The sequence below is a fragment of the Rhinichthys klamathensis genome, unplaced genomic scaffold, assembly GCF_029890125.1.
Source record: "Rhinichthys klamathensis goyatoka isolate OS25496 unplaced genomic scaffold, OSU_Roscu_1.1 h1tg000176l_1, whole genome shotgun sequence".
NCBI classification, from domain to species: Eukaryota; Metazoa; Chordata; class Actinopteri; order Cypriniformes; family Leuciscidae; genus Rhinichthys; species Rhinichthys klamathensis.
The window spans coordinates 6,933,906-6,958,868 of record NW_026606705.1 but is presented as its reverse complement, the minus strand read 5'-3'; the positions used below and the strand labels follow the sequence as shown (position 1 = coordinate 6,958,868).

The 24,963-nt window shown below is 39.4% G+C and overlaps 1 protein-coding gene across 1 annotated transcript in view; it reads left to right on the top strand.

The window, feature by feature from the left end:
* The window catches only part of trim24 (tripartite motif containing 24), a 36,621-nt gene that overhangs the window by 6,818 nt on the left and 4,840 nt on the right, over positions 1 to 24,963 (top strand). The window contains exons 4-14 of the mRNA XM_056260343.1: positions 1,541 to 1,673; positions 7,091 to 7,207; positions 7,867 to 7,981; positions 9,365 to 9,511; positions 9,740 to 9,854; positions 19,148 to 19,560; positions 20,651 to 20,782; positions 20,898 to 21,012; positions 21,188 to 21,242; positions 23,191 to 23,326; positions 23,426 to 23,649. Coding sequence (XP_056116318.1) covers positions 1,541 to 1,673; positions 7,091 to 7,207; positions 7,867 to 7,981; positions 9,365 to 9,511; positions 9,740 to 9,854; positions 19,148 to 19,560; positions 20,651 to 20,782; positions 20,898 to 21,012; positions 21,188 to 21,242; positions 23,191 to 23,326; positions 23,426 to 23,649 — 1,702 coding nt within the window. The remainder of the gene's footprint in view (positions 1 to 1,540; positions 1,674 to 7,090; positions 7,208 to 7,866; positions 7,982 to 9,364; positions 9,512 to 9,739; positions 9,855 to 19,147; positions 19,561 to 20,650; positions 20,783 to 20,897; positions 21,013 to 21,187; positions 21,243 to 23,190; positions 23,327 to 23,425; positions 23,650 to 24,963) is intronic.

Genomic DNA, 24,963 nt, shown 5'->3' with positions numbered 1-24,963 from the left:
ATAAAGATACAAAACTGATTTCAGCATTTCAGTTGGCTGGCGGGCTAGACTAACATTAATATATCAGTTAATGAAATACATTTTTTTATTTCCTGTAAACTAAATGTGTAAATCCTAAAATGTTGCTACTGTATTTTTTCACTGTAAAGTTCTGGCAACCAGAGTTAGTAAAACACACTGTTGGTAAATTCTCATCTGCTGACTGGGAGCAACCCTCTCTTCACCCGTGACTGGTTATAATGTTTTGGCTCATCAGTATACACTCACCGGCCACTTTATTAGGTACCCCATGCTAGTAACGGGTTGGACCCCCTTTTGCCTTCAGAACTGCCTCAATTCTTCGTGGCATAGATTCAACAAGGTGCTGGAAGCATTCCTCAGGGAGTTTGGTCCATATTGACATGATGGCATCACACAGTTGCCGCAGATTTGTCGGCTGCACATCCATGATGCGAATCTCCCGTTCCACCACATCCCAAAGATGCTCTATTGGGTTGAGATCTGGTGACTGTGGAGGCCATTTTAGTACAGTGAACTCATTGTCATGTTCAAGAAACCAATTTGAAATGATTAGAGCTTTGTGACATGGTGGAAGTAGCCATCAGAGGATGGGTACATGGTGGCCATAAAGGGATGGACATGGTCAGAAACAATGCTCAGGTAGGCCGTGGCATTTAAACGATGCCCAATTGGCACTAAGGGGCCTAAAGTGTGCCAGGAAAACATCCCCCACACCATTACACCACCACCACCAGCCTGCACAGTGGTAACAAGGCATGATGGTTCCATGTTCTCATTCTGTTTACGCCAAATTCTGACTCTAACATCTGAATGTCTCAACAGAAATCGAGACTCATCAGACCAGGCAACATTTTTCCAGTCTTCAACTGTTCAATTTTGGTGAGCTCTTGCAAATTGTAGCCTCTTTTTCCTATTTGTAGTGGAGATGAGTGGTACCCGGTGGAGTCTTCTGCTGTTGTAGCCCATCCGCCTCAAGGTTGTGCGTGTTGTGGCTTCACAAATGCTTTGCTGCATACCTCGGTTGTAACGAGTGGTTATTTCAGTCACTGTTGCCCTTCTATCAGCTCGAACCAGTCTGGCCATTCTCCTCTGACCTCTGGCATCAACAAGGCATTTCCGCCCACAGAACTGCCGCTCACTGGATGTTTTTTCTTTTTCGGACCATTCTCTGTAAACCCTAGAGATGGTTGTGCGTGAAAATCCCAGTAGATTAGCAGTTTCTGAAATACTCAGACCAGCCCTTCTGGCACCAACAATCATGCCACGTTCAAAGTCACTCAAATCACCTTTCTTCCCCATACTGATGCTCGGTTTGAACTGCAGGAGATTGTCTTGACCATGTCTACATGCCTAAATGCACTGAGTTGCCACCATGTGATTGGCTGCTTAGAAATTAAGTGTTAACGAGCAGTTGGACAGGTGTACCTAATAAAGTGGCCGGTGAGTGTATGTATATATACATACATACAGTGTGTGACTTGAGTGTCCAAATACACTTTCTCTTCCCGTTCGTTCACAGAGGCGATGGGCGCTTCCACACAGAAGCCCGTCTTCTGCGACATCCACAGACAAGAGCCGTTAAAGCTGTTCTGTGAAACCTGCGACCGCCTCACCTGCAGAGACTGTCAGCTTCTCAAACACAAGGACCATAAGTACGGCCCACATTCATGTCACGTGTACAGTGACTTTATAGCTGTAGTAAGAAATCATTCATGGAATGCTAATCACACTAGTCTCATATTAACATGCATAATGTCTTCAACCCTGCTCCTGAGGACCCACTGCCCTGAAAAGTTGTTTCCAACCTGATTCAGCACCACGTGCCTGTTATTTTCAAGCAATCCTGAAGACCTTGAGTAGCTACTTAAGGTGCTTTTATAGACAGGGTCAATTTTCACAAAATCAGAACCCCGAAGGCATTTTGTGATTATTTATATTGTAAAACATTTCTAAGGGTTTTAAGGGGTGCTGAATCCAAATCTGCTGTATATGAAGCTCAAAAATTTCAAGAATTTAAGAATCGATATCGGTTTGTAAAAATGAAAATCGATTAAAATCGAGAAATCAATATTTTTTACCCAGCTTTAATAGATAGATAGATAGAAACGTTATTGATCCCCTTGTGATGTTTATGAAAACATGTCACATTATGAAAATATACACTGGACATGACTTTACCTGTTAGCTGTCTTATGTTTCCGATCAGCCGTTCTGAGAAGTGTGAGAAAGGCTACCCTTGGGGGTGGGGTGATATTGGGGAGTGCATTACAGCACATTTGACACATTTGACCTCAAAACAAAATACAAACTAAGTAAAAGAAGCCTGATAATATTAATAATAATAACTGAATTAATAATGAGTTAATAATAGTTCGTAGTTAAAAACAACTATTTTTGCAATATCTAAGCAGTTTCTTCACATTACATCTCAAATCTGAATATGGCATTGAAATGCCCATGTAGCAAAACTTACAAAAGCACATTTATTTCATGTTTGTACCTTGTTTAGTCAAAAAGATATACTGAAAAATAGATTTCAGCCTGACGGTGGCGGATGAATGACAAAATGAATTAAAAATTCATTTTGAATTTCTCAATTTTGAGGCATTTTGGGAAATTTTTGAGCTTCATATACAGCAGATTTGGATTCAGCACCCCTTAATACCCCTAGAAATGTTGTACAATATAAATAATCACAAAATGCCTCCAGCACTTTAAATAAGCACATTTTAAGAAATTCTGCCTAGTCTATTAGGGGCTTTCGCACCGGAGGAACCTTTTCATAGTTCCTAAAACTGCTGGCGGAAGTACCCGGATTTTGGCGTGTTCGCACCGCAGGAACTAGGAATCATTTTAGTTCTAGGAACTCCTTTTGGAGGAACTAATTTATCTCCTACTTCAGAGTCGAGTCTAAACCAGCACTATAGGAACTATCCGTGACGTTAGTGTACGCTGATTGGCCGAACGCACGCGAAACACCAGCACCTGCCATTTTTGAAAAAGCCTGTGTAAAAACAGATTATAGTCTATATATTTACTCCACAATCTAACTCTACGAACATGGAAAACAGTGATAGATGAGCCTCTAAACCTTTACACCGTGTCCTAACTACACGCGACGCCGCAACACGCGATAAAAGGTATATTTTCCATGTTAATCAGAGTTTTTGTCCTAACCAGACGCGACGGCGACACGCGAAGTTTCTAATTTAGAAACGGTTCCTATTTCTGCAACGTCGCGGCTGACAGATCCGCCCACACAGAGATCTCATTGGATCCCATTTACCTCAGATTTTGAAAGCGTATAATATAGCGTTCAAACTGAATTCTATGCAAACATACAACTGTACTTCATAACAAAATTAGTCAATGAGTATATTTTGTTAATGTTTTGATTTTTAAAGTAACAACAGGTAACTTTTCAGCCTTCATAATATATTTCCAAGTCTCTTGTGATGGTACATCGACTTACAATAGGTTGAATGACACGTCTGCCATAGCCTGACGGGGTCTGTAGCGTTTTTAATCGTACTTTTAAACTTCGGGTTTCGGGTAGTAACCGGCGAACAAAGAGAACTACAAAATTCGACTGCTTTACGGCATATACGTCACTTCCACCACCACCCCCACTTCCTTAAAATCGGACTTGCGAGCCAAATGTTATAGTCATGGCCGAAGCAGCACAGAAAAACAAGAAAGCAAAGGTTTTATCGGAGCAAAGCAAAAAGAGAAAAAGAGAAAATGATCGCGTTAAAGGCAGAACGAGGATCAACATTGCAGAGCTGCCAACTCTCACGCATTGGCCGTGAGACACCCGCTTTTGATTGGTTTCACACGCTCACACGCCACACACCCGGTTTCTCACGCTAAATTGTCAACCCGGTCGGTCAAATGCCTGAAAGATGAGTTTATCTATAGATCTACCTGTTGAGCCACTCGTGATCGACAAGTTATACCGCAAATTAGTTCAAATCTCCCGGAATCTAGAGCGAGCGCGCACGCGAGACAGAGACTGTGCTGCAACGCGCGCGGACGCCAGAGAGAGAAAGCGAGCGAGAGACCTTGCGTGTGCAGGGAGCATCGAACCCCCCATCGAAAAAAGAATGCCTCTCTCTAACCTCTCTAATTCGCTAGAGTAGTAGCGAATTATCAATCTGGTAGCTAGTAAACGATATTCTAGTTTTTGATGGTTAGCTATCGCGATAGTATTCTCGTTCTGATTTGAACTTTGCAATCGATGAAATGCCAATAGCAAATGTTTGACCTAAAAAGTGTAGTCTACTCAACATGTACAAAGAAAGGAGGAAGATTATTAATAAAATCATATTTTAGGATACCTAACATGTCTGTGATATTTGTTTATTTGTCTTGCCTCAAGCTATAATGCAAATCGATTTGTAAAATTTGCAGATTCATTTATGGTAGCTTGATATTATAATATTGACGATATATGGTTATTATCAACTACTCAAACATTGCATTGAAGTATCATATAGATTCAGTAAAACGGTAACCAATAGACTAGGCTACTATAATGACGCTGGCTTGTAAACGCGATCATTTGTCGTTATAAAAAAAATAAAACACATGAAATTATATTCATATGACATGCTGAAATATATGCCACTGTACCTGGGATGAAGACATTTCACACACGCGAGAACACCTGCATGTGACCTCCTCCTACAGTGTTCAGGGCTATCATGGTTGTCAACAAATGCACGTGCATGTAGGATGACAGTTTACGACAGTAGTAGAGGACAATACTGTTTCCCAACTGTAGGGGGAGCCCGAGAGCAAAAAACGACCTGTTGTTACTTTAATAATGTTATTTCTTGATTTGATTATGTCCTTACCCATTTCCAATGCGAGTGCGGGCCAGCAGTGCGCTTTCACAGAGAGACTCCGCCCACACGCTGTTCTGAATGGCTGTGATTTTTGATTGACGTGTGCCGTCTCAGTCGCGTCGCGTCTAGTGTGGACAGACACACCTGCTGTCGCTGGAATTTTATCGCGTAGCGTGTAGTTAGGACACGGTGTTACGCTATGGTGAAAATCCAACGCAACTTTGAGGGAACCAAGAGAAACATGATTATGTATTTCTGCTCAGCTAGCAACACTGGACATCAACCACACGGCATACGCTAATACCTTTTCATATACTGTGTAATTATGTTTAACAGTTCTATCTAATATCGTATGCAGTGGTCAGTTGTGTTAAGTCCCGGTCTAGGAACAGCGTGGAGTATTATTTTTAAAAATAATAGCCACCCGTTTCATACAAGATAGTGGCATTTTTCTATTTACAGATTACCTTTTAATACCAACACAGTAAATAGAGAAACGTCACTATCCTGTGGGAGTTTTTTTCCTTTTCATTATTATTGATTACCTTTTAATACCGGCACGATAGTAACAATACTAGCAACAATAACCAAAGAAAAGATGAAGGGAAAAACGTTAAGCATGAGTACCAGGCTACTCCTCTTCTGTTCAACTTTACTTTGCAACAACAGTTCGGGAAGGACGCTGACACAAACACATCCTCCCAGCAGAACACCCACACACTTGTTTTCAGTCTTGCGCAGAAGCATGTTTTTAAAGGATAAGTTCACTTCAGAATGAACATTTCCTGATAATTTACTCACCCCCACGTCATTCAAGATATTCATGTCTTTCTTTCTTCAGTCGAAAAAGAAATGAAGGTTTTTGAGGAAAACATTCCAGGATCTTTCTCCATATAGTGGACTTCAACAGGAACCAACGGTTTGAAGGTCCAAATTGCAGTTTAAATGCAGCTTCAAAGGCTCTACACGATCCCAGCCCAGGAATAAGGGTCTTATCTAGACAAACCATCGGCCATTTTCTATAAAAATAAAACATTTATATTCTTTTAAACCACAAATGCTCGTCTTGGACTAGCTGTGATGCGCCACGCATTATGCAATCACGTTGAAAGGTCACGCGTGACGTAGGCGCAAGTAACGACCTAGTGTTTACAAAGCGAACGTGCAAAGACTAAGTCAAACGCCATTTACAAAATAAATAAAAGGTAAAACAACGATGTCGGACGATTGTGAAGTTGGAGGAGAAAATTAGATTTTCACCCTTCTCTACATTTTCCGCCTACGTCAGGTTACCGTCTGACCTTTTCAACGTGATTACGTAATGCGCGAAGTCGTGGACCTGCAAGATGAACATTTGTGGTTAAAAACTATATAATTTTTTTAGTTTTTATAGAAAATGGCCGATGGTTTGTCTAAATAAGACCCTTATTCCTGGGCTGGGATCGTGTAGAGCCTTTGAAGCTGCATTTAAACTGCAATTTGGACCTTCAAACCGTTGGTTCCTGTTGAAGTCCACTATATGGAGAAAGAACCTGGAATGTTTTCCTCAAAAACCTTAATTTCTTTTTTTTGCCTGAAGAAAGAAAGACATGAATATCTTGAATGACTTGGGGATGAGTAAACGATTTTTAATTCTGAAATGAACTACTCCTTTAAAAGGTGTGATGCCAACAGTGGAGCAGTTGAGAGAGAAAAACTCGAGAGAGAAAAGAAAACATATCCACAAACCACAGTTTAATACGTATACGTATACCATATACGTCCGAGGGCGTAACAGGTGGTACAGCAGTCATGTGGTACAAGTAGGAGCTCTTAGAAAACTCCCATCTTACAAGCTGTAATTATGAGCTCTACGATGACGTGAATGCTTTTTACAAGTTGAAATCTCGTAATTACAGCAATTTCAACATGGTGTGAAGCACATTGCTCATGTTGGGTCCCCAGGGTTGAAGACCTCCGTTTAAAGGGATAGTTCACCAAAAATACATTTACTTGTTCCAAAACTGTGTGACTTCCTTTCTTCTGTCGAACATAATTAACATTTTTGGGTCATCTGAAAGTCTTTAGGCTGTACTTCTGAAGCAGTGTGCATTTTAATGTCTGTCTATGTTCAGTGTTTTGCCCTATAGATGTTTATTGCTTTAACATAAATGCAAATATAACTGACATCATCAGTCTCTGTAATGACCGAACACAGCTGCTAATACAGAATCTTCCAATAGTTACCAATTTCTAGAAGATGCGTATAAGAACCACAAGGAACATCTGGAAAATATGACCTGCCAACTTCAAGAAAAGAAGAAAGCTATAGAGGATGTCTCTAATACCATAAACAATGGGTATGTTTTATGTTATACATGATTTTTTTTATTTTTTTTTATGTGTATTTAAAAAATGTAAAGCCAGGGTTACCTACTCTCATGGGAACTGCAGTGGGTTTGTGAGTTTATATAAAGCTAATAAAAACGATTGTAACGTCAAAATAAATAAATGGGGCTGCACAATTGATCAAAATAGAACTGAAACAGTGATCTCTTATCTTATCAAATCAAAGGCTGCCATTTAATGCAAGAAGTATATAGTTGTGCTGCATATTTCAGAGTGAAGAGCGGCAGTTTACATGCGTACAGCTTATAATAACATGTTTTCAGAGCGACTAATGAATGCTGTATCTCACGACCTCCATCTTACAAGCACTGAGTTAAACGCAGAGTGCGCTAGGTTTACTTTTTGTAAATTCTCATACTTTCCAATGTTTTTGTTGACATAAGTTTACAGCACTTGACCAGTACTCCAAAAAAAAAAAAAAAGTGTAAGGATTTGCTGTTAAAAAAATCAAGGGTTTGATCATATGCAAGTCAAGAATTTAAGACATAAATATTTGTATTGTAACTTGTACAAATCCGTAAATTACATGAAGTAGAATATATAGATATATATGTGAAACCTGTTCATTTTTATTTATTTTAATGGTCGATTTTTTTCTTTTTTTTGTCAGTCTTCAGCAAGTGGATGAAAATCGCAAGACCGTGGCTAATGAGATTAAAAAGTCCATCTGCAATCTCATCATGGAGATCAACAGGAAGGGGAAGTTATTAGTGAATCAACTTGAGGTACTAGTGTCCAATATTTCACATCATCATCAAGAGCAGTGCTTCCAACTGGTTGGTCTCAGTAATAAAATTATACTACATAATTGACATAACAATATTGATAGGCTTATCAACCTTAAAGGGTTAGTTCACCCAAAAATGGAAATACTGTCATCTATTACTCGCCCTCATGTTGTTCCAAACCCGTAAGACTTTCGTTCATCTTCGGAACACAAATTAAGATATTTTTGATGAAATCTGAGAGCTTTCTGTCCCTCCATTGACAGCTACGCAACTACCACTTTGAGGCTTCAAAAAGTTTATAAAGAGATCGGAAAGCGATCCAAACAGTCCATATGAATTGAGCGGTTTAGTCCCAATTTTCTGAAGAGACTCGATCGCTTTACATGATGAACAGATTGAATTGAGGCTTTTAATCACATTTAAACATCGATCAGCAAACATGAACAGAAGCTCAACCGAACTTGATGTGTAAATATGCTTCAGCTTCTGTTTATCTCAACTGATGTGTGTTGATAAATGTTCATATGTGAATAAAAGCCTAAATTAAATCTCTTCAGAAGATTTTGACTAAACCGCTAGATTCATATGGAATAGTTTTACGATCTTTTTATGAACTTTTTGAAGCGTCAAAGTGGTAGTTGTGGCTGTCAATGGAGGGACAGAAAGCTCTCAGATTTCATCAAAAATATCTTCATTTGTTTTGAAGATGAACACGACATAAGGGTGAGTAATAGACGACAGAATACAAATTTTTGGGTGAACCATCCCTTCAAATCACTTAGTAGAAGCTGGTCAAATAAAAATAGACTACATTAGCTTCCCTTGCAGCAAAACACATGCTATCAATATGATATACAATTTTGGGAATTGTTTTGGGGTTGCCATTTGATGTCTGATGTCCAATGTCAAGTCTATGTGCTGGAGCAAAACCAGTTGAGAAGCATCGCTGTCACATTTGATTGGTGTAGAGTACAATAGCTATGTTTCCACTCACCTATTTTGATGCGCATTTTTGGATATCGTATAAAAAAAAACACTAAATGGAAACGTCAGGATGTGGAAAAGTTATAAAAATGCACAGACAATTTATTTAATTGAGGCGCTAGACAACATGAAAGCATTTATTGCGAAGTCATTTATATGATGTAGGAAAAAAGAGCCACAGTTTCTTCCCCGATTGCAGCAACTTCCATTTTTGTTACAGATATTTTGTGCTAATTTCCAAGGAAGTGACAATTATGTTCTCTTAAAAACATGGGATGGAAACTTTTTTTATACGATATTCCAATTTTGCCCACAAGTTAAATTCGCAACTTTGAATATAACATACTAGTCTAGTGTTACATAAGGTAATAAAACGTAAAATACATGTTTATTTAGGCCATCACGAAGGACCATGAAACCCTCCTGAAGAAGCAGCAACAGGATGTGACGTCACTCTCCACACATCTCGAACATGTGATTAACTTCACAAAGTGGGCCACAGCCAGTAACAGTGGAACGGCCCTCCTGTACTGCAAGCGGTTGGTAAGTGTCCTTCTCTTGTCATGACGGGTATAAAGTGAAACGTGTAAAAAAAAATATGGCATCTCTTCTGTGTTTTTTTTTATTATTAATCTAAATTTTGAGTTTGAATGTCAAGTGATAATCTCAGTTATCTCAAATAAACACGAATTACGTAGTGTAATTATTATGACTGGTCTGGTCATCCTGCTGTTTGGCTGATGGTCTCTCACATTTCTTTTCCCCTCTTAGATAACATGTCAAATCCAGTACCTCATGCGAGCAAAGTGCAACATCTCGTATGTTCCCCAGAGCTTGGTTCGGTTCCAGTGTCGATCTGCTTTTTGGGCATCAAATGTGGATCTTGGTAAGACGCTTACAGAATCAGTTCACAGACATTCGTGGCAGTCGTTTTCAACCAGTGTTTTTTTGTTGTTGTTTCTTTTCACCTACTTTTGGCATTTTTTAAATTAATATTCGTTAGGCGAAAAGAAAAGCCATGTCAGTACAATAAGTATTCAATAACCATTCACAGCAAAACAAAACTTAATGAGAGAAAGAAAATAAATAAAGTGCTGAAATTACCATCTGCTATACAAGTCTTCTGAAATTTTGTAATATTGTAGCCTTGTGATGAACAGAGCTAATTAAGTTATTATACACTGAAAATCGCTCATCACAATATTCAGATTTGGCTTCCAAAAACATAATTTTACATAGCGATGCACCGAAATTTCGGCAACCGAAATGTTTTGTTATAGCCAAAACTGAAATCATTGAGCAAAACAGTGACGTTGCTCACAAAACAGTGCTTCTCCGATGGCACGTTTCATAGTGTTTCGCACGTTGGCCCGTTTCGCATGTTTTGTAGCTTATGCACAATGTAAATCCACAGGTAAACATGTCAGAAGTAGGGCTTGGTAATGAGTTTGATACTTTTTAGGCACTGACCGAATTGACTACCATCAAAATCAAAAAATGTGTTGTTGTATGGTATCAAATTTCGATTGCTAAGGCAGGGCTCCAGACTAACTTTTTTCACCTCCGTCCTGAAACCGTCCTGATAAACAATTTGAACCGTCCTAAAGTGAATGTCAACCGTCCCAAAATGAAAATGTTGTTTCTGTACTTTATTAATATCACCTATAGTTGTTAGTTGTTAGTCACATAAAAACACCATTAAAGTGTTTATGATATATATTATATTTAGTTAGCTCCATTCAAAGTAGTTATCTGTAAATAGGTAAAAAATCCAGAACAAATCTTTTTTTTTTCTTTTTTTTTCTTTACATGGTTGGATTAAACAACAAATACATACTGGTGACTACATCTCAAAGTGGTAATGTGTCATAGCTGAACATCTGGAAATGTGTTATTAAGAGAAAGGGCTTTAAAAAGTGTAATATGACTTCTCTAGAACACAGAATTTGGGGAAAAATCTGTGTCTCCGTCTCAGTCTTTGTACTGACTGAGGTCTTTGTGCCGGAGAAAACATTAACCTTTTAATATGAATGATTTTAAAGTTTGAACATGCAATACAGATGCAGATTTAACTACTGTGACTTAAAAAATATCTTAATTTAATAAAACCACTTTTCCTAGAATAGAACAGTCTTCTTTCCAATTAATGATATATGCATTCTTTTTAACTTGCATACATCATTCTTTATTTTTTCAAGCAGCAGACATATTTATTTGTATGAATTAAATATAATGAATCCTTATTAAAGCTATTAACGAGCAGTGAATGCTTTTCTCTTTTTCTTTTGTTGCTTGATCAATATTAAGGACACAGACCGCATTAGGTTTATTGCCCACTGTCACTTTAAGACATCGGATCATGTCCAATGACATGCTGCTGATCCAAATCCACTGATGCACATCCGATACACTCTCAACTGTTTAAGACATAACCGACATAGTTTAAGTTAAGGCTACTCTCCAAAACGTACATTTAGAAATAATGTTGTGTGTTTTTTGTCCATTCAGACACGAAAGAGAGCTCAATCAGTCCTCGCGCACAGCGGACGCTTCGGTCGCGTGTGCGCGCACAGAAAACCGCACCGAATAGAGCTTTTTTTTTTGCGTCGTCACTCTTATTCAGATGTGCGCTCATGTACGCTCTACTCATTCTCCCAGACGTTTACATTTTTTAACGTTTTATGAGACATGCAGTGCATGCCAACTCGTGTGCCGCTGGGTAGATCAGCACGTTACAGTACAAATGTGCGCATCTACCACAAACGCAGGACATCTCTGACTGGATCTTTTCCTAAATCGTCACTGTAGCAAGGTTCAGGGAAGAAGGAGGCGGGAACCGGAGAACAATCAAAATAAAACTTTATTTTAAATGAAATAAACACAATACCTGCCAGCAGTCCCTCACGGAACTGCTGGCTACCCAAAATAAAATATAACTACCTGCCAGCAGCCCCTCACGGACGACTGCTGGCTACCAAAATAAAATAAAACAAAACACAAACAAAAGCAGGCCTGTTCCTCTCTCGATCATCCACTCCGTCGCTCCTCCTTTATGCTTCCGCTCCTCCGTGAGAGATGCGAGACCGGTGTGCTTCACAGGTGCTGCTCATTAGCAATCGCACCACCGGCCTCGCGACGTTCTCTCACGTCCCTCGGCCGTCCTGCTCACCACAGTCACTATCTAACATTTTTGTCTATTTTTTATTCATTGAATATCCGTTGTTTAACCAGCGCAACATATTTGCGATGTCATTAAGCCATTTGATAGATGTACCGCGGAACAAGTCTCCGGGTGAGTAGCCGGCCAGTAACTATAGTAACAGCATGAGAAGACGCGCTCCGTTGTAGTCAGCGCTTGGTCGGTTAATTTTGGCATTTGGCATAAGTAAGTTAGCCTAATAGGCTAGTAATAAATGAACACACATACAAAAATGTTTTTCGTCCTGGAAAATATTTCTGTTCGTCCTAAACACATTTTCTATCGTCCCCAGGACGATAGGACGCCGTTAGTCTCGAGCCCTGGCTAAGGGGTTAATCTCGTCAACATCAATGAGTAACGGTATCGATATCGAAAAGTTTTGAACGATACCCAGCCCTAGCCACCAGTGTGGAAACTAAGTTTGGGTTGACAATATTGATGTCTCCTTTTTAATCGATCCATTTTGATGAGTTGAGAACTTTTAGTCTATGCTGTTTTTAGTTGATGCATAAACAATACTTCTCTAAATTAGAGATTATTGTTTTTTTTATTGGTTGCCATCCAATAATCGCAATAAGCATGGGTACTTTTGATATGAAACGCATTTGGTCAATTTTAAAACAAAATCAAACAATAAATGTCATTTTGACACCTTTTAATGTGGCGTGACAGATCGCTGTAGTCATCTCTTCCTCTTTACTACTAGTTGCAGCACGAAATAAACATGAAATGAACATCATGTTGAAAGATACAGTACAACTTACTGAAATGTATCATGTCATTAATTTAAAGTGTCATAAAATCCCTCTGTTTAAGCACTGGTCATTTTTGAATAAGACTGAAGAAATGGCCGTGTAAAGCTGAAGAAAGTGGGAGTGTGGAGGGTGGGAAGAGGGGAAAAACAACCAATGAAACACAGACCTGCAACACACTCATTATACTGACAAATCAATAATAATATATGCACGGAGAAAGAAAAATAAACAACAGAGTTGAGGGCACCTTGATGTATTTTAAAAAAATAAACCTATGACAACAAACTCTTATCATTAGAGACTATCATGAATGTTTTGATAATAATTCTTAGAAATATCAACAAATCAGCATTATAACTTGTGGAGAATTTAAATGTGGAAGAACATTTAAAAAGACATGTTGTGAAGAGCTTATATACTGAACTGGCAGCCAATGGAGAGAGGATAGCACTGGTAATGCGATCTCATGCATAATACAGCACACTGATGGGAATAAAAGAGTTCATTCTCATGAATAATGCAGAGAAGAGCTCAGAAAATTACGTTGGTTCAACTTTGCTTTTTAAACCAAAAGAAATGAAAAAGCTGCAAAAAGCCACTTTACCCTTAATACATAATGAGTGTTATTATTGGTTTCATTGATGTGCAACCTGTATGTTAACAAAAAAATGTGTTATAGGGTTTCATGACCATTTAAAAGTTCCCTCTAGGAATTCCGTTTTTGTCAAACAGCGACCCCTAGAGTCACTGTGGAATACTTGTACTGTCGTAAATAACGAGTGGAAATAAGGTGTGGCCCCTTTAAGAGCTGCACGCGCCGGGTTATTTATGTTTGATGCTCATTCTTATCCTATTTTAAGTGAAAGCCTGACCGAGTGAGACTCTTGTCCGGTTTTCTCACGCGGACAGTTTTCCTTGACTCTTCCGAGCCTGTGGTCACGTGACGGTCGTAAAGCGATACGTTCTCCAGGCATTCTCCAGGTCACATAACCTGGCCAAAGATGGTCCGTCTTCTCCAAACTTACATAAGCGGTATTTCAAGAGGGCAGCCCCGCTCGGAGCATTGATAGTGTCAAGCGCTGTATATTGGCCTGAGGAATCATTTAAAATAACTCATATGGGTCAAATCTTTTGGCCAAAAGTTACACAGTGTGCCTTTAAAGGTGCAGTATGTTATTTCTCAAAGTCGTTGCTGAACATTGTTGATATTTGAAATCAACCCAAGCAAACACAACACTCTTTAATTGCTCCGCCTCCGAAGCTCACCCCTCCAATCCCAACCGCCGTGCTCGGAGTCGGTCTTGAACCCTGATTGCTGGCATGCAGGGTTGGGTGCACCAACAAGGACGTTAAAGAGTAAACACCGCATTCTCTAGCAGTCATCAGCCTGCACAACTCCGTTACACACGCAATCCAAGAGTGGATGTCTGTTTATCGTAGCAAAAGCGCAACAAAATAATGCTAATTGAAAACTTAAGCATGTTTACACCTGAATTTAGCATCGTCCACTTGTGATCGACCAAAACACATCTTAATACCAGGTGTAAACAGGACCCTAGTGTAATCTGTCAAAATAATGCGCAACCAGTCTGACCATTCTCTCTCTGCGATCTCCTCTCCTCTGACGCTCTCTAAAACGTCATGTCCTCCCTATTAGCTCGACCAGCTTATCCAGTCTGTCTCTTTTTCTCTTGGCTGGTCCTGCTCCTCCTCATCCTCATCTTGGTCATCCACTGCTGAATCTAGCATTTTGCAAACAAACTTGATCTGCTTTGCAAAGGAAAATTCGACTCGCAAGCAAACTCGATCTGCTTTGCAAAGGAAAATTCGACTCGCAAACAAACTCGATCTGCTTTGCAAAGGAAAACTCGACTCGCAAGCAAACTCGATCTGCTTTGCAAAGGAAAACTCGACTCGCAAACAAACTTGATCTGCTTTGCAAAGGAAAACTCGACTCGCAAACAAACTTGATCTGCTTTGCAAAGGAAAACTCGACTCGCAAACAAACAGAAAGCAATGTGCAAGTACAAAGGTCAATTTGAGCGAAAATGCAGTGGAGTAACATATATGCATTGTGTGTTGCAAATATAAATAAACGAGCCTAGACAATATTTCACAAATAAATACAAACCATCCTGCAAATTGCATGTAACCTTTGAACAAATACCAAATCTAGTGCACACAAATGCATATCTGTCTGTTATGATTGTGAGACACTTGGCTTGTCTTGAGAAAATCGAGCCAAGAGATCTCATAAAAAGCCAAGTGTCTCACAATCATAACAGACAGATATGTATTTGTATGCACTAGATTTGGTGTTTGTTCAAAGGTTACATGCAATTTGTAGGATGGCTTGTATTTATTTGTGAAATATTATCCATCTTGCACATTGCTTTTTTCGTTTGTTTGCGAGTCGAGTTTTCCTTTGCAAAGCAGATCGAATGCTGGATTTGGTATGGAATGTTTAATTATGGCACAATATTAACTCCATACGTAACACACCTCTCTGGAACAACGTCACGCAAACCCATCGTTTCACCAACAAATGGAAGTTTTATCAGAAAAATAACTGTAAAGAAATCACTGGAAACTAGTGAGATCACAAAACAAACTTCCGTTTGTTGGCATTTTTGTTGTTTACTTAAACATTTAAATCCCAAGCATCGATGTTTTACCACAGGTTTTCAATAATAAGTGAGACATTGATCATAATGAATTAATTTGTGTTAAGATTGCACATTAGTCACAGAAATAAAGTGGTATTTACAGTTATTTCACAAAAGAAAGATGACACGTATTCAGTCAGTGACGGGCAGGGCTGGACTGGCCATCGGGCATACCGGGCATTTGCCCGGTGGGCCGACGTGCTTTGTGGGACGATACATCTCATACTTAATTTTTTTTTTTTTTTTTTTTTTTGTCTGAACAGCCCATAAAACTCGTACATCGGCGGCCCATTGCGTTTAGTCTTGTTTAATTGGCGGCTCTGGGATCTTTGTGCCGGTGTAATGCATTGGACAAAAAAGTCAGCGTAGGTTTTTCTTTTTCGCATGACCGACGCATGATGAAACGCGTAGATCAGCGGCCCATTGGTTATTTTCTTGATTGACACTGGGCTGGTCCAATCACATCTTTAAACTCCTCCCCCTTTGAGCTCTGAGTGAGCGATCAGTGTCAGTGTGTATCTGTCAAAATAGTCAGAGCGATGGAGAAGAAACGCAAGGAATGTGCAGATAAATAGCGTGAAAAAAGAAACTTCAAAGGCCCTTCAAGTGTCTGATGAGGATAGTGAGGAGGATAAGGAGAGAGATGAGTGAGTGCAGAGAACTGTGGTAAGCAGAACTAGGCTACTGTCACAACACTTAGGCTATGTAGGAACCCACTACCCAGTTACGCATTATTTATACATCTGCATATTTGACGATTACGCATTTTATTAGAATTGTAATGAGACAATAATGAGTAATGAGTTTGTAAACCATGTTTTTCTTCAAAATAAAAGCTCGATGCCGTTTCCGTCAAAATAAAAGATCATGTGCTTATCTCTGTATAGAAATTAGTACGAAACTAATTATGAAAGTTGCTTTTATTTTTCAGTGCATTTGTTTTACAACATATGGCTATTACTGCCATGGGATTAATATTATAACTATTATTATGTAGTAGTGTAATGTAGACAGACACTATATCACAACTAAAAGTTTTGAATTTTTCTTTGTTCAATTTGCACACTGAATATGGGTTGGAGCTCTTTATTTTTAACTCTCAATGTGCACCAGATTGACGAATTTAACATTAAAAAGCACAAAATTTTCTTACGGGGGAGCATGTCCCCGAACCCCCCTAGAGGGACAGAGGTGCACTCACCACAGACTTCACAAAATCCTGTGGGAAAAACCGGTATTGCTATCCCAGCTTATAGCTTTCTTTAGGATTCATCACTGTGGAGTATAGTTCAACTTAGTAGTTATTTCGTCGGTTAACTCTTATTCACTTATGGCATTAGTGGTTTTTATAGGAGTTGGTATACATATTCAAGGGCGTGCAAAGTTCGGTTGTGTTATATAGTGGGCCAGTCTGGGCCAAAATGCCCGGGCCGATTTTTTGTCCCAGTCCAGCCCTGGTGACGGGAAATATTCGGTTAATGCGTCCACTGGTCCGCACTGACAACAGCGCATGTGCAAGTGATTTGAGCACTCAAAAAGAAAGGTCCACTAAGTAGTGCTCATGCTGAATGTGTCCATCTGTGCTCATTGGCTGCATTTACACTGCAGGTCTTGATGCCCAAATCCGATTTTCTGACTATATCCGATTTTTTTGACAACCCGCTTACATCATCTTTTAAAAGTGACCTGTGTCCGATTTTTGCATTTACACTACACTGCTGAAACTACCAAATGTAGACGTTCTGACCCGGAAAAGGAAGTAAAACAGCACGAAATACAATGGATGTAGATGCGAATAAAATTATCCAGTGTTTTGCTTTCCACAATATTTTTAAAAGTCATTAAAGGGGTGGTTGATTGCGATATCACTTTTTTCATTTTAAATAGTGTGTAATGTTGCTGTTGGTGCATGAACAGTATCTGCAAAGTTGCAGCACTGAAAGTTCAATGTAAGCAGAGATATCGTCTTTTAAAAATCAGGAAGTGTAAATGCCTACAAAAACGACTCGATTGGGACTACAGCTGGGTTTTAGACGTCACTAACCCATACATTTGCATCAACCCTCCCTCCGGAATACGCAAAAAAGGGCATGGCCATATTTCTGCGGCTTTGCCGAAGAGGAAGAGTTACAGGGGAGAGCTAGCCATGCCGTCGAAAGTGTGTTATTTTCATCCAGCTGTTAGGTCTTCTGTGTTCGGGCTTCCTACGGATGCTGTAGTTCGTCAACAATGGCTACAATTTATGTTTGATAATGTTTACAAGTGTAATTTAGCTCTTTGTGCGGCACATTTCACTGAAGACAGCTTCGAATCTCCAACAATTCAATGCCGGATTCCACAAGAAACTGTTGCTAAAAACTATTATTCATGTAATCATTTGTATTAAATGTTTAATCAAGATAAAAACGTATCTCAAAAAGCTGACAAGCAGCAGTAGCATTTTCAAGTATAACAGGGTATCAAACTTCTTATGTAATAATAGAAGAATAGAATAATAATAATTCAAAAACGTACCATTCAGAAACGTTTTTTAACAGCCGTGTTTGCGGAGGTTCTGTTTGACTCTTCATCGCCGCTTTCTGGGTCTGATTCGGGCTCAAACTGATAAGGCAGTATCGACACCATTATTTACATTAACCGGAGCACATGACACTCACGCCCGTAAAGGTAAGGGGCGTGACGGTTCCGGACAACGTGCGCTGCGCAGTTTAGCCAATTACAACACCGGCCCAAACTAACCAATCTGAGCCCACTGCCTGTTTCTGAGGGAGTGGTTTCATAGAATCAGGAAGTCAACCGGTCGTTCAAATGACAGAGGAGAAAGAGGCTTACAATAAAGGTGAAATTTATGAAAAATAAGACTTTTTAAAAAAGAAAAACCACGAATACATGTTACATTGCACCCCAAAAACACAATCATGCAAGGAAAAAAGCAGTAAACCACCCCTTTAAGCTTTTTATCTTACGGTGGCACTGTAGACACGAGCGCTTAAAACCGTGCCTCCCCATATCTCGTGAAAGTTTTTCAAACACGGATTTATTTCTGTAACAACCCTGCATTTTTGCCTGCACTGTCTCTTCGCCCCAAACACTCAAAAGACATGAAACCTCCGCATTGCTTCACTGTGTGTATCCTTCGTCCTCCATCGCGCCAATAATAAGTCATGTGATCTCAGTTGGTGTCCACCTGAGTTGACGTCACTTTTTTTAATGACGTACGACTCGCGTTTACTGGGGAATATCCGATTTGTCTGCTTACATGGCACACGCAAATGCACGTATCCAAATCATATCCGATTTATTACCACATATGAGTGAGGCCTGAATCCAATCTGAGAAAATCGGAATCCATGCGTTTTTTTTCCTGCTTACACGTTCAAGGGTCATATCCGATCTGTGCCACTTGAGAGGAAAAAATCGGATTTGGGTCACTTGAACCATGCAGTGTAAATGGGGCCATTGTCATTGGTGTGTACTTTGAGTGGCTTGCGTGTGTGAAAGAGTGAAATTCTTACAAATCTACAGCTTCTCAAATGGAAGTCCCTGTATCTTTTCCCAGGGTCTTTAGTCGTAGAGAAAACTCCAGTCCGTCATCCCAGCGGTCCACAGCAATTCCTTTTCCAACAAATGAACCCAGGCCCCAGACCCGATGGTCTTCAGGCAGGGTTCCGGAGCTCACCGTCCCAGCAACACCAGCAACAGCAGCAACAGCAGCAGCAGCAGCAGCAGCGGCAGAGCACACTGGCCCAACTGCAGATGCAGGTGGAGAAACTCTCCCAGCAAACCAACCGCCACCAACCACCCAATCAATGGTCATGGTACCACGGTATGCGCTTACCAGGGCCGCCTCCACATAGACCCCTACAGGGTGGCTCGCCATCTCAGACGTTACCCAGCATGCCTCAGCACGGGCGCAGATATGGCGCACGAAGCCCTCCACCTATGCTTCAGCCCTCTAGCTTACCTACACAGGTGAAGCGTGACCTAATATTTCAAGAAAGTTACTGTAAATCATAGGACACATATATGCTACCGGTCAAAAGTTTGGAATGATTACATTTTTTTGTCTCTAAATGCTCACCAAAGCTGCTTTCATTTGTTTAAAAACACAGTAAAATCAGTAGTGTTGTGTAATATTATTGCAGTTTAAAAGAACTGCTTTCTATTTGAAAATATTTGAAAATGCAATATATTTTATGTAATATAATTATTCCTGTGATCAAAGCTGAATTTTCAGCATCATTACTGCAGTCTTCAGTGTCACACGACCCTTTAGAAATCAGTCTAATATGCATTAGCATTCATTACCATTCAAAAGTTTGGGGTCAGTAAGATAAAAAAATTAAAATTAAAATAATTCAGCAAGGATGCATAAAATTGATCTAAAGTGACGGATGTGTTTAAAAGGATTTCTATTTCAAATAAATGCTGTTTATTTAACCAAAAAAAGTTTTAGAATTTTTATGATATGTTAATGTAAAACATCTTGTATAATATTAACTGCTGATTTGTTTGGTTTTCATTTTTATTGTATTTATGCAACTCGTGTATATTTGTAACTGTTTTGCCTTGAAGATAACCTGAGATGCTGTTGTGGCATTAAAAAGCTATTCTACTACTATTACAATTTCCACAAAAATGTTAAGCAGCAGCAGCAAAAAAAAAAATATATATTTCAACATTAATAATAGTAAGAACCATTAATAATAATGGAGCATAAATCAGCATTAGAATGATTTCTGAAGGATCATGTGACACTGAAGACTGGAGTAATGATGCTGAAAATTCAGCTTTGCATCACAAGAATAAATGACAATTTAAAATATATTCAAATAGAAAAGTTCTTTTAAATTGTAGTAATATTTCACAATATTACTGTTTTTACTGTATTTTTGATCACATAAATGAAGCCTTGGTGAGCAGAAGAGACTTCTTTCAAAACATGAAACAAATCGTAATTATTCCAAACATTTGAATGGTAGCGTATGTTAATATAATGTTCATTTATGAATGGAAAAACAGTTGTGTAACTCTGAACTTGCTGTTTTTTTCTGTCTTGAAGACTCTGAGGGGTCTCATCAACAATCCCACCTTCCCTCCTAAACCGATGGAAGTGCTGCCGAGAAGTCGCTATCCGCACAGTGCTGCTCTTTCCAGTGGAGCTTCACATCCGTCTCCACACACGTTCCATCAGGTGAGTGTGGCCATCTTATTCCACCATATACAGTAATATAGGCGCTGACCAATTATATATATATATATATATATATATATATATAACATGCAAAATTCTGTTTGGGCTTTTTAAGCAAAACATGCAGGCAACATCATACCTGAACAGGAGATATGAACCCAGCGCGCTGCTGACGGCTCAAAGGCCCAGTTATCCACCCAGTCACCCCTCCACGCCAACAGAGCGAACTGGTATGCTTAATTGGCAAAAAAACAAACAAATGTCTGGCATTGGTAACCGTCTTGTCTTGTTAATTGGAGAAATAATGTTTTGCTGTCTAGTTCACTCTACTGTTTGTACTGTGTTGTCAATTGCTTTGTGTTACAGTACTAACTGAGTATTGCCTTGATTTTATTGGACTTTTAGCACAAGGAAGGCAGTTTTCACAGATGTCTATCACCTCATCAGAACCAAAGACCAGGTAAATATTTTATCAGTATTTTTCTGTTAATTGAAGGTCCATTTCAAGGACCATTTCACGATGAAAGTGTATCATAGTGTACATGGTTATTTATTATCAGCGGACCAGTCTGGAACATTTAATCACTCCTATTACAATTAATAAATCTGTTAGCACTGTAATCATGTTTAGCTTCATTCATTATAATGGGAGTGATGTGAAGGTTACTTTTAGGGCATGTAAAGAAATATTCTGACTTAAAGGGATAGTTCTCACAAAATGTTTTAATCTGTCATTGTTTACTCACTCTCAACTTGTTCCAAACCTGTATAAATGTCTTTGTTCTGCAGAACGCAAAGGAAGATATTTGGAAGAATGTTGGTAACCAAACAGATCTCAGGCCCCATTGACTACCATAGTATTTATTTTCCTACTATGGTAGTCAATGGGGCCCGAGATCTGTTTGGTTACCAACATTCTTCCAAATGTCTTCCTTTGTGTTCTTTGAGTCCAGCTTGAATCTACTTATCAAACTAACAATTAGCTGGGGAAAAAAATGACATATCCTGGCAGTCTCAATCTCTTTTCACTGCTGTAGCTCATATGCATTCTTGTAGCAGGGATGTGTGATATTGACGACGACAAAATGATTTCTTAAACTCTCCAAAAGAGGAAAATTATATAGATGGATCGGGTCTCGTTCACTTATAATTACGTGGATTATCCGTGTTTATACCCAGAGGAGAACTTTTCGCTTCGGGTTTCGGGTAGTAACCCGAGCACAAAAAGAACTACAAAACTCGACTGCTTTACGGCATACGTCACTTCCCCCACCACTTCCTCAAATTGTCTATGGCCATTGCAGACATCCCAAGTCTATAGCGTCTCCCTGATGCCCGCAAATTAGTTCAAATCTGCCGGAATCTAGAGTGCGCATGCCAGACAGAACATACTGCGCGCATAACATACATAGCGCGAGCACGGCAGAGAGGGAGAGAGCGAGAGACCTTGCATGTGTGCCTCACGAAAGCTAGTCAACCTGCCAACCCCCCGTCAACAATCCAGTCACCAAGATATACCTCCCTGAAATGACTTCGTGCAGGTTGGGATGTCTGCCATTGTTGATTCCAAAGCCAGTGCTGGATAAACAGCGAGCGTGCACGTGCGACCGTAGGCTAAATTATTTACGACAGCGGTGATGGACAATTCCGCTTCCAACCTGTAGGGCGACCGCTGAGGAAAAGTTCCTTGGTGTTGCTTTAATACAATTATACAAAAAAAAAGAATTAATAAAATAAAAATGAATATCTTAAATATATTTAAACGCGTTTAGAAGGGCATCCATGTGATTTCTGTGTACGAGTGGTTTGAGTTGTTAATAAAAAAATTCGTTAATTTACAATACATTTTTGTACAAAAGTTATTGAATATTTTTTTTGTTGTTGTGAAAAGGTTCGTATGCAGATTTCACACACACACATTTAAGCGTACGCACTGTTAGTGAATGAGACCTATTGATTACAGCAGTCAGAAGAGAGAAAGACCCTCACATGTTTACTAGTTACCCCCCGTTTCACAGACAAGGTTTAAGTCCCAGCCTAAAATGCAAGTTTGAGCTGTTTTAACTGAAACCGACTTGCACTGACACGTCTTCAAAAATATGTCAGTGCCATTGTTCTGTCTCAAGATAGTAATGTTTTTTTCGTCTAAGGCACGTTTATAATAGCTAATTAAATGTCCTAATTAAACTAAGACCTAATCCTGGCTTAACCTAAGCCCTGTCTGTGAAACCAGGCCTTCGTTTTAAATTTTATATATATATATATATATAAAAAACTTTGCTAGATGGTTAGTAATATCAGAAATACGTTATCTCAGTTTGTAAAAAGGTCCATTCTTTTAATACCTTTACTACCTTATTTCCTTCACGAAATGTGATTCTAGTCATTTTGTTGTTTTCCTGTTAAAGTTCTGTCTCCTGGAAACGTGCAGAAGCCCCCCAGAGTGGCCCATCAAACCCCTCCACCAAAAGAAGACGCAGGTTGTCTCCAGGACCGGTCATCGTCATCAAAGATGAACCAGAGGATGATGATGAAGTTCATTTTGTAAGCTTTCACTCATTCTGAACTAGATCTGAACATCAGACTTATATATATATATATACACAATCTTTTTTTCTTTTCTTTTTTTTTGTGCTACTGAAGGTAAACACCAGTGCTAAAGCCAGTCTTCCAGACAGCACAGGGGTTCAGTCTCAAACGCCACTGCAGGGTGAGCAGCAAACAGAGAAGACCCCAGAAGCAGATGAAGACCCCAATGAGGACTGGTGCGCAGTGTGCCAGAACGGAGGAGAACTGCTCTGCTGTGACAAGTGTCCCAAAGTCTTCCATCTTACCTGCCATATCCCCACTCTGACTGCTTCCCCAAGGTAACGGAAACATCGAAAGCAGCTAAAACAACCCCAACTGAATATAAGAAATTATTAAATTAAACTGATTAGATAGTTTGATCTGTAGAGATTTCATATCTAATGGCCTGGTTTCACAGACAGGGCTTAGATTAAGCCAGGATTTGGCCTTAGTTCAATTAGGACATTACAAACATTTACAAACGTGCCTTAGAAAAAAAACATTACTGCTGTGTAGGGGTGACCCCGAATAGTCGAAGATTCGATGCTTCGATAGGAGGAGCCTGATTCGACTACCAATCTCACGGTCGAATCTTCGCAGATGTGTTATTAAACGAAGATTATGTCATTTTGGCTATATGAGTGTGCTCAATGTCTGATTTCACATAGAACTACTGGTTTTCTGTCAATACGTTAATATACAGCCTATTATGATAATGCTGTCAATAAAAATGTGCAAAGAAATAAGCTTTTAATAATTTTTTAACGTGCGTGCAGCGTGAATAAATCCAAACACCCCGTGACAGATTTAAGTTTCACTTTCGATCCGTGACCGACAGAGGAGCGTCTTGTCGGCAGGGATTTAAATCTTTAAAAATGTCTGGGATAAGAAAATCTAAAGATGCACACCATCAGAAAGGATATTCTCCAAGGCTGGATTTCGCATCAGGAAAACCATGATCGCACTTCTGCCGGCCAACGTTAAAAGGTTGGTTTTCCTCGGGACGTTCTAAAACGCTTAACGTGTAAAAAGCTTTTAAAACGCTTAAATGGCACTTTTACGTGCTTAATGTATGTATACAGTAGGCTACACACCTTAAGAAACCATTCCATGTGCAGATAAGCAGATGAACCCAGAATATGAACGCAACGCGTTTCTAGAAAGTCACGTAAAGCTTTTACTTTAACGGTTTTCTATATGGGAGGAAAATGCTTAACGTAGCCTATAATAAAACGTGTTGCGTTCATATTCTGGGCTCATCTGCTTTTCTGTAGGCTATATAGTATGCTTTATTAATAAGGTGTGTACAGAATTTGATCTTTTAATATAACATTTTTAGGGCAAAGCCGTTAAGCGTTTTTCACGTTAAGCGTTTTAGAATGTATTTTATCCGCGCACACAATTTGAAAAGACTCAAACGGACACAGGCCGAGTAAAAGACTGGATTTTGTTTTTTCGATCAGGTATGGGTACAAGTGATTTCAAAACATTTCAGCCGGTTCTAATTTGATTTTTGGATAGCTACTGTGAACACGTTTAGCTAAAAAGACTGCCGCTCCAGTTTAGCGTTTATTGTTGTTTCTGCAGTTAAAAAGACAAAGTTGACAATCCTG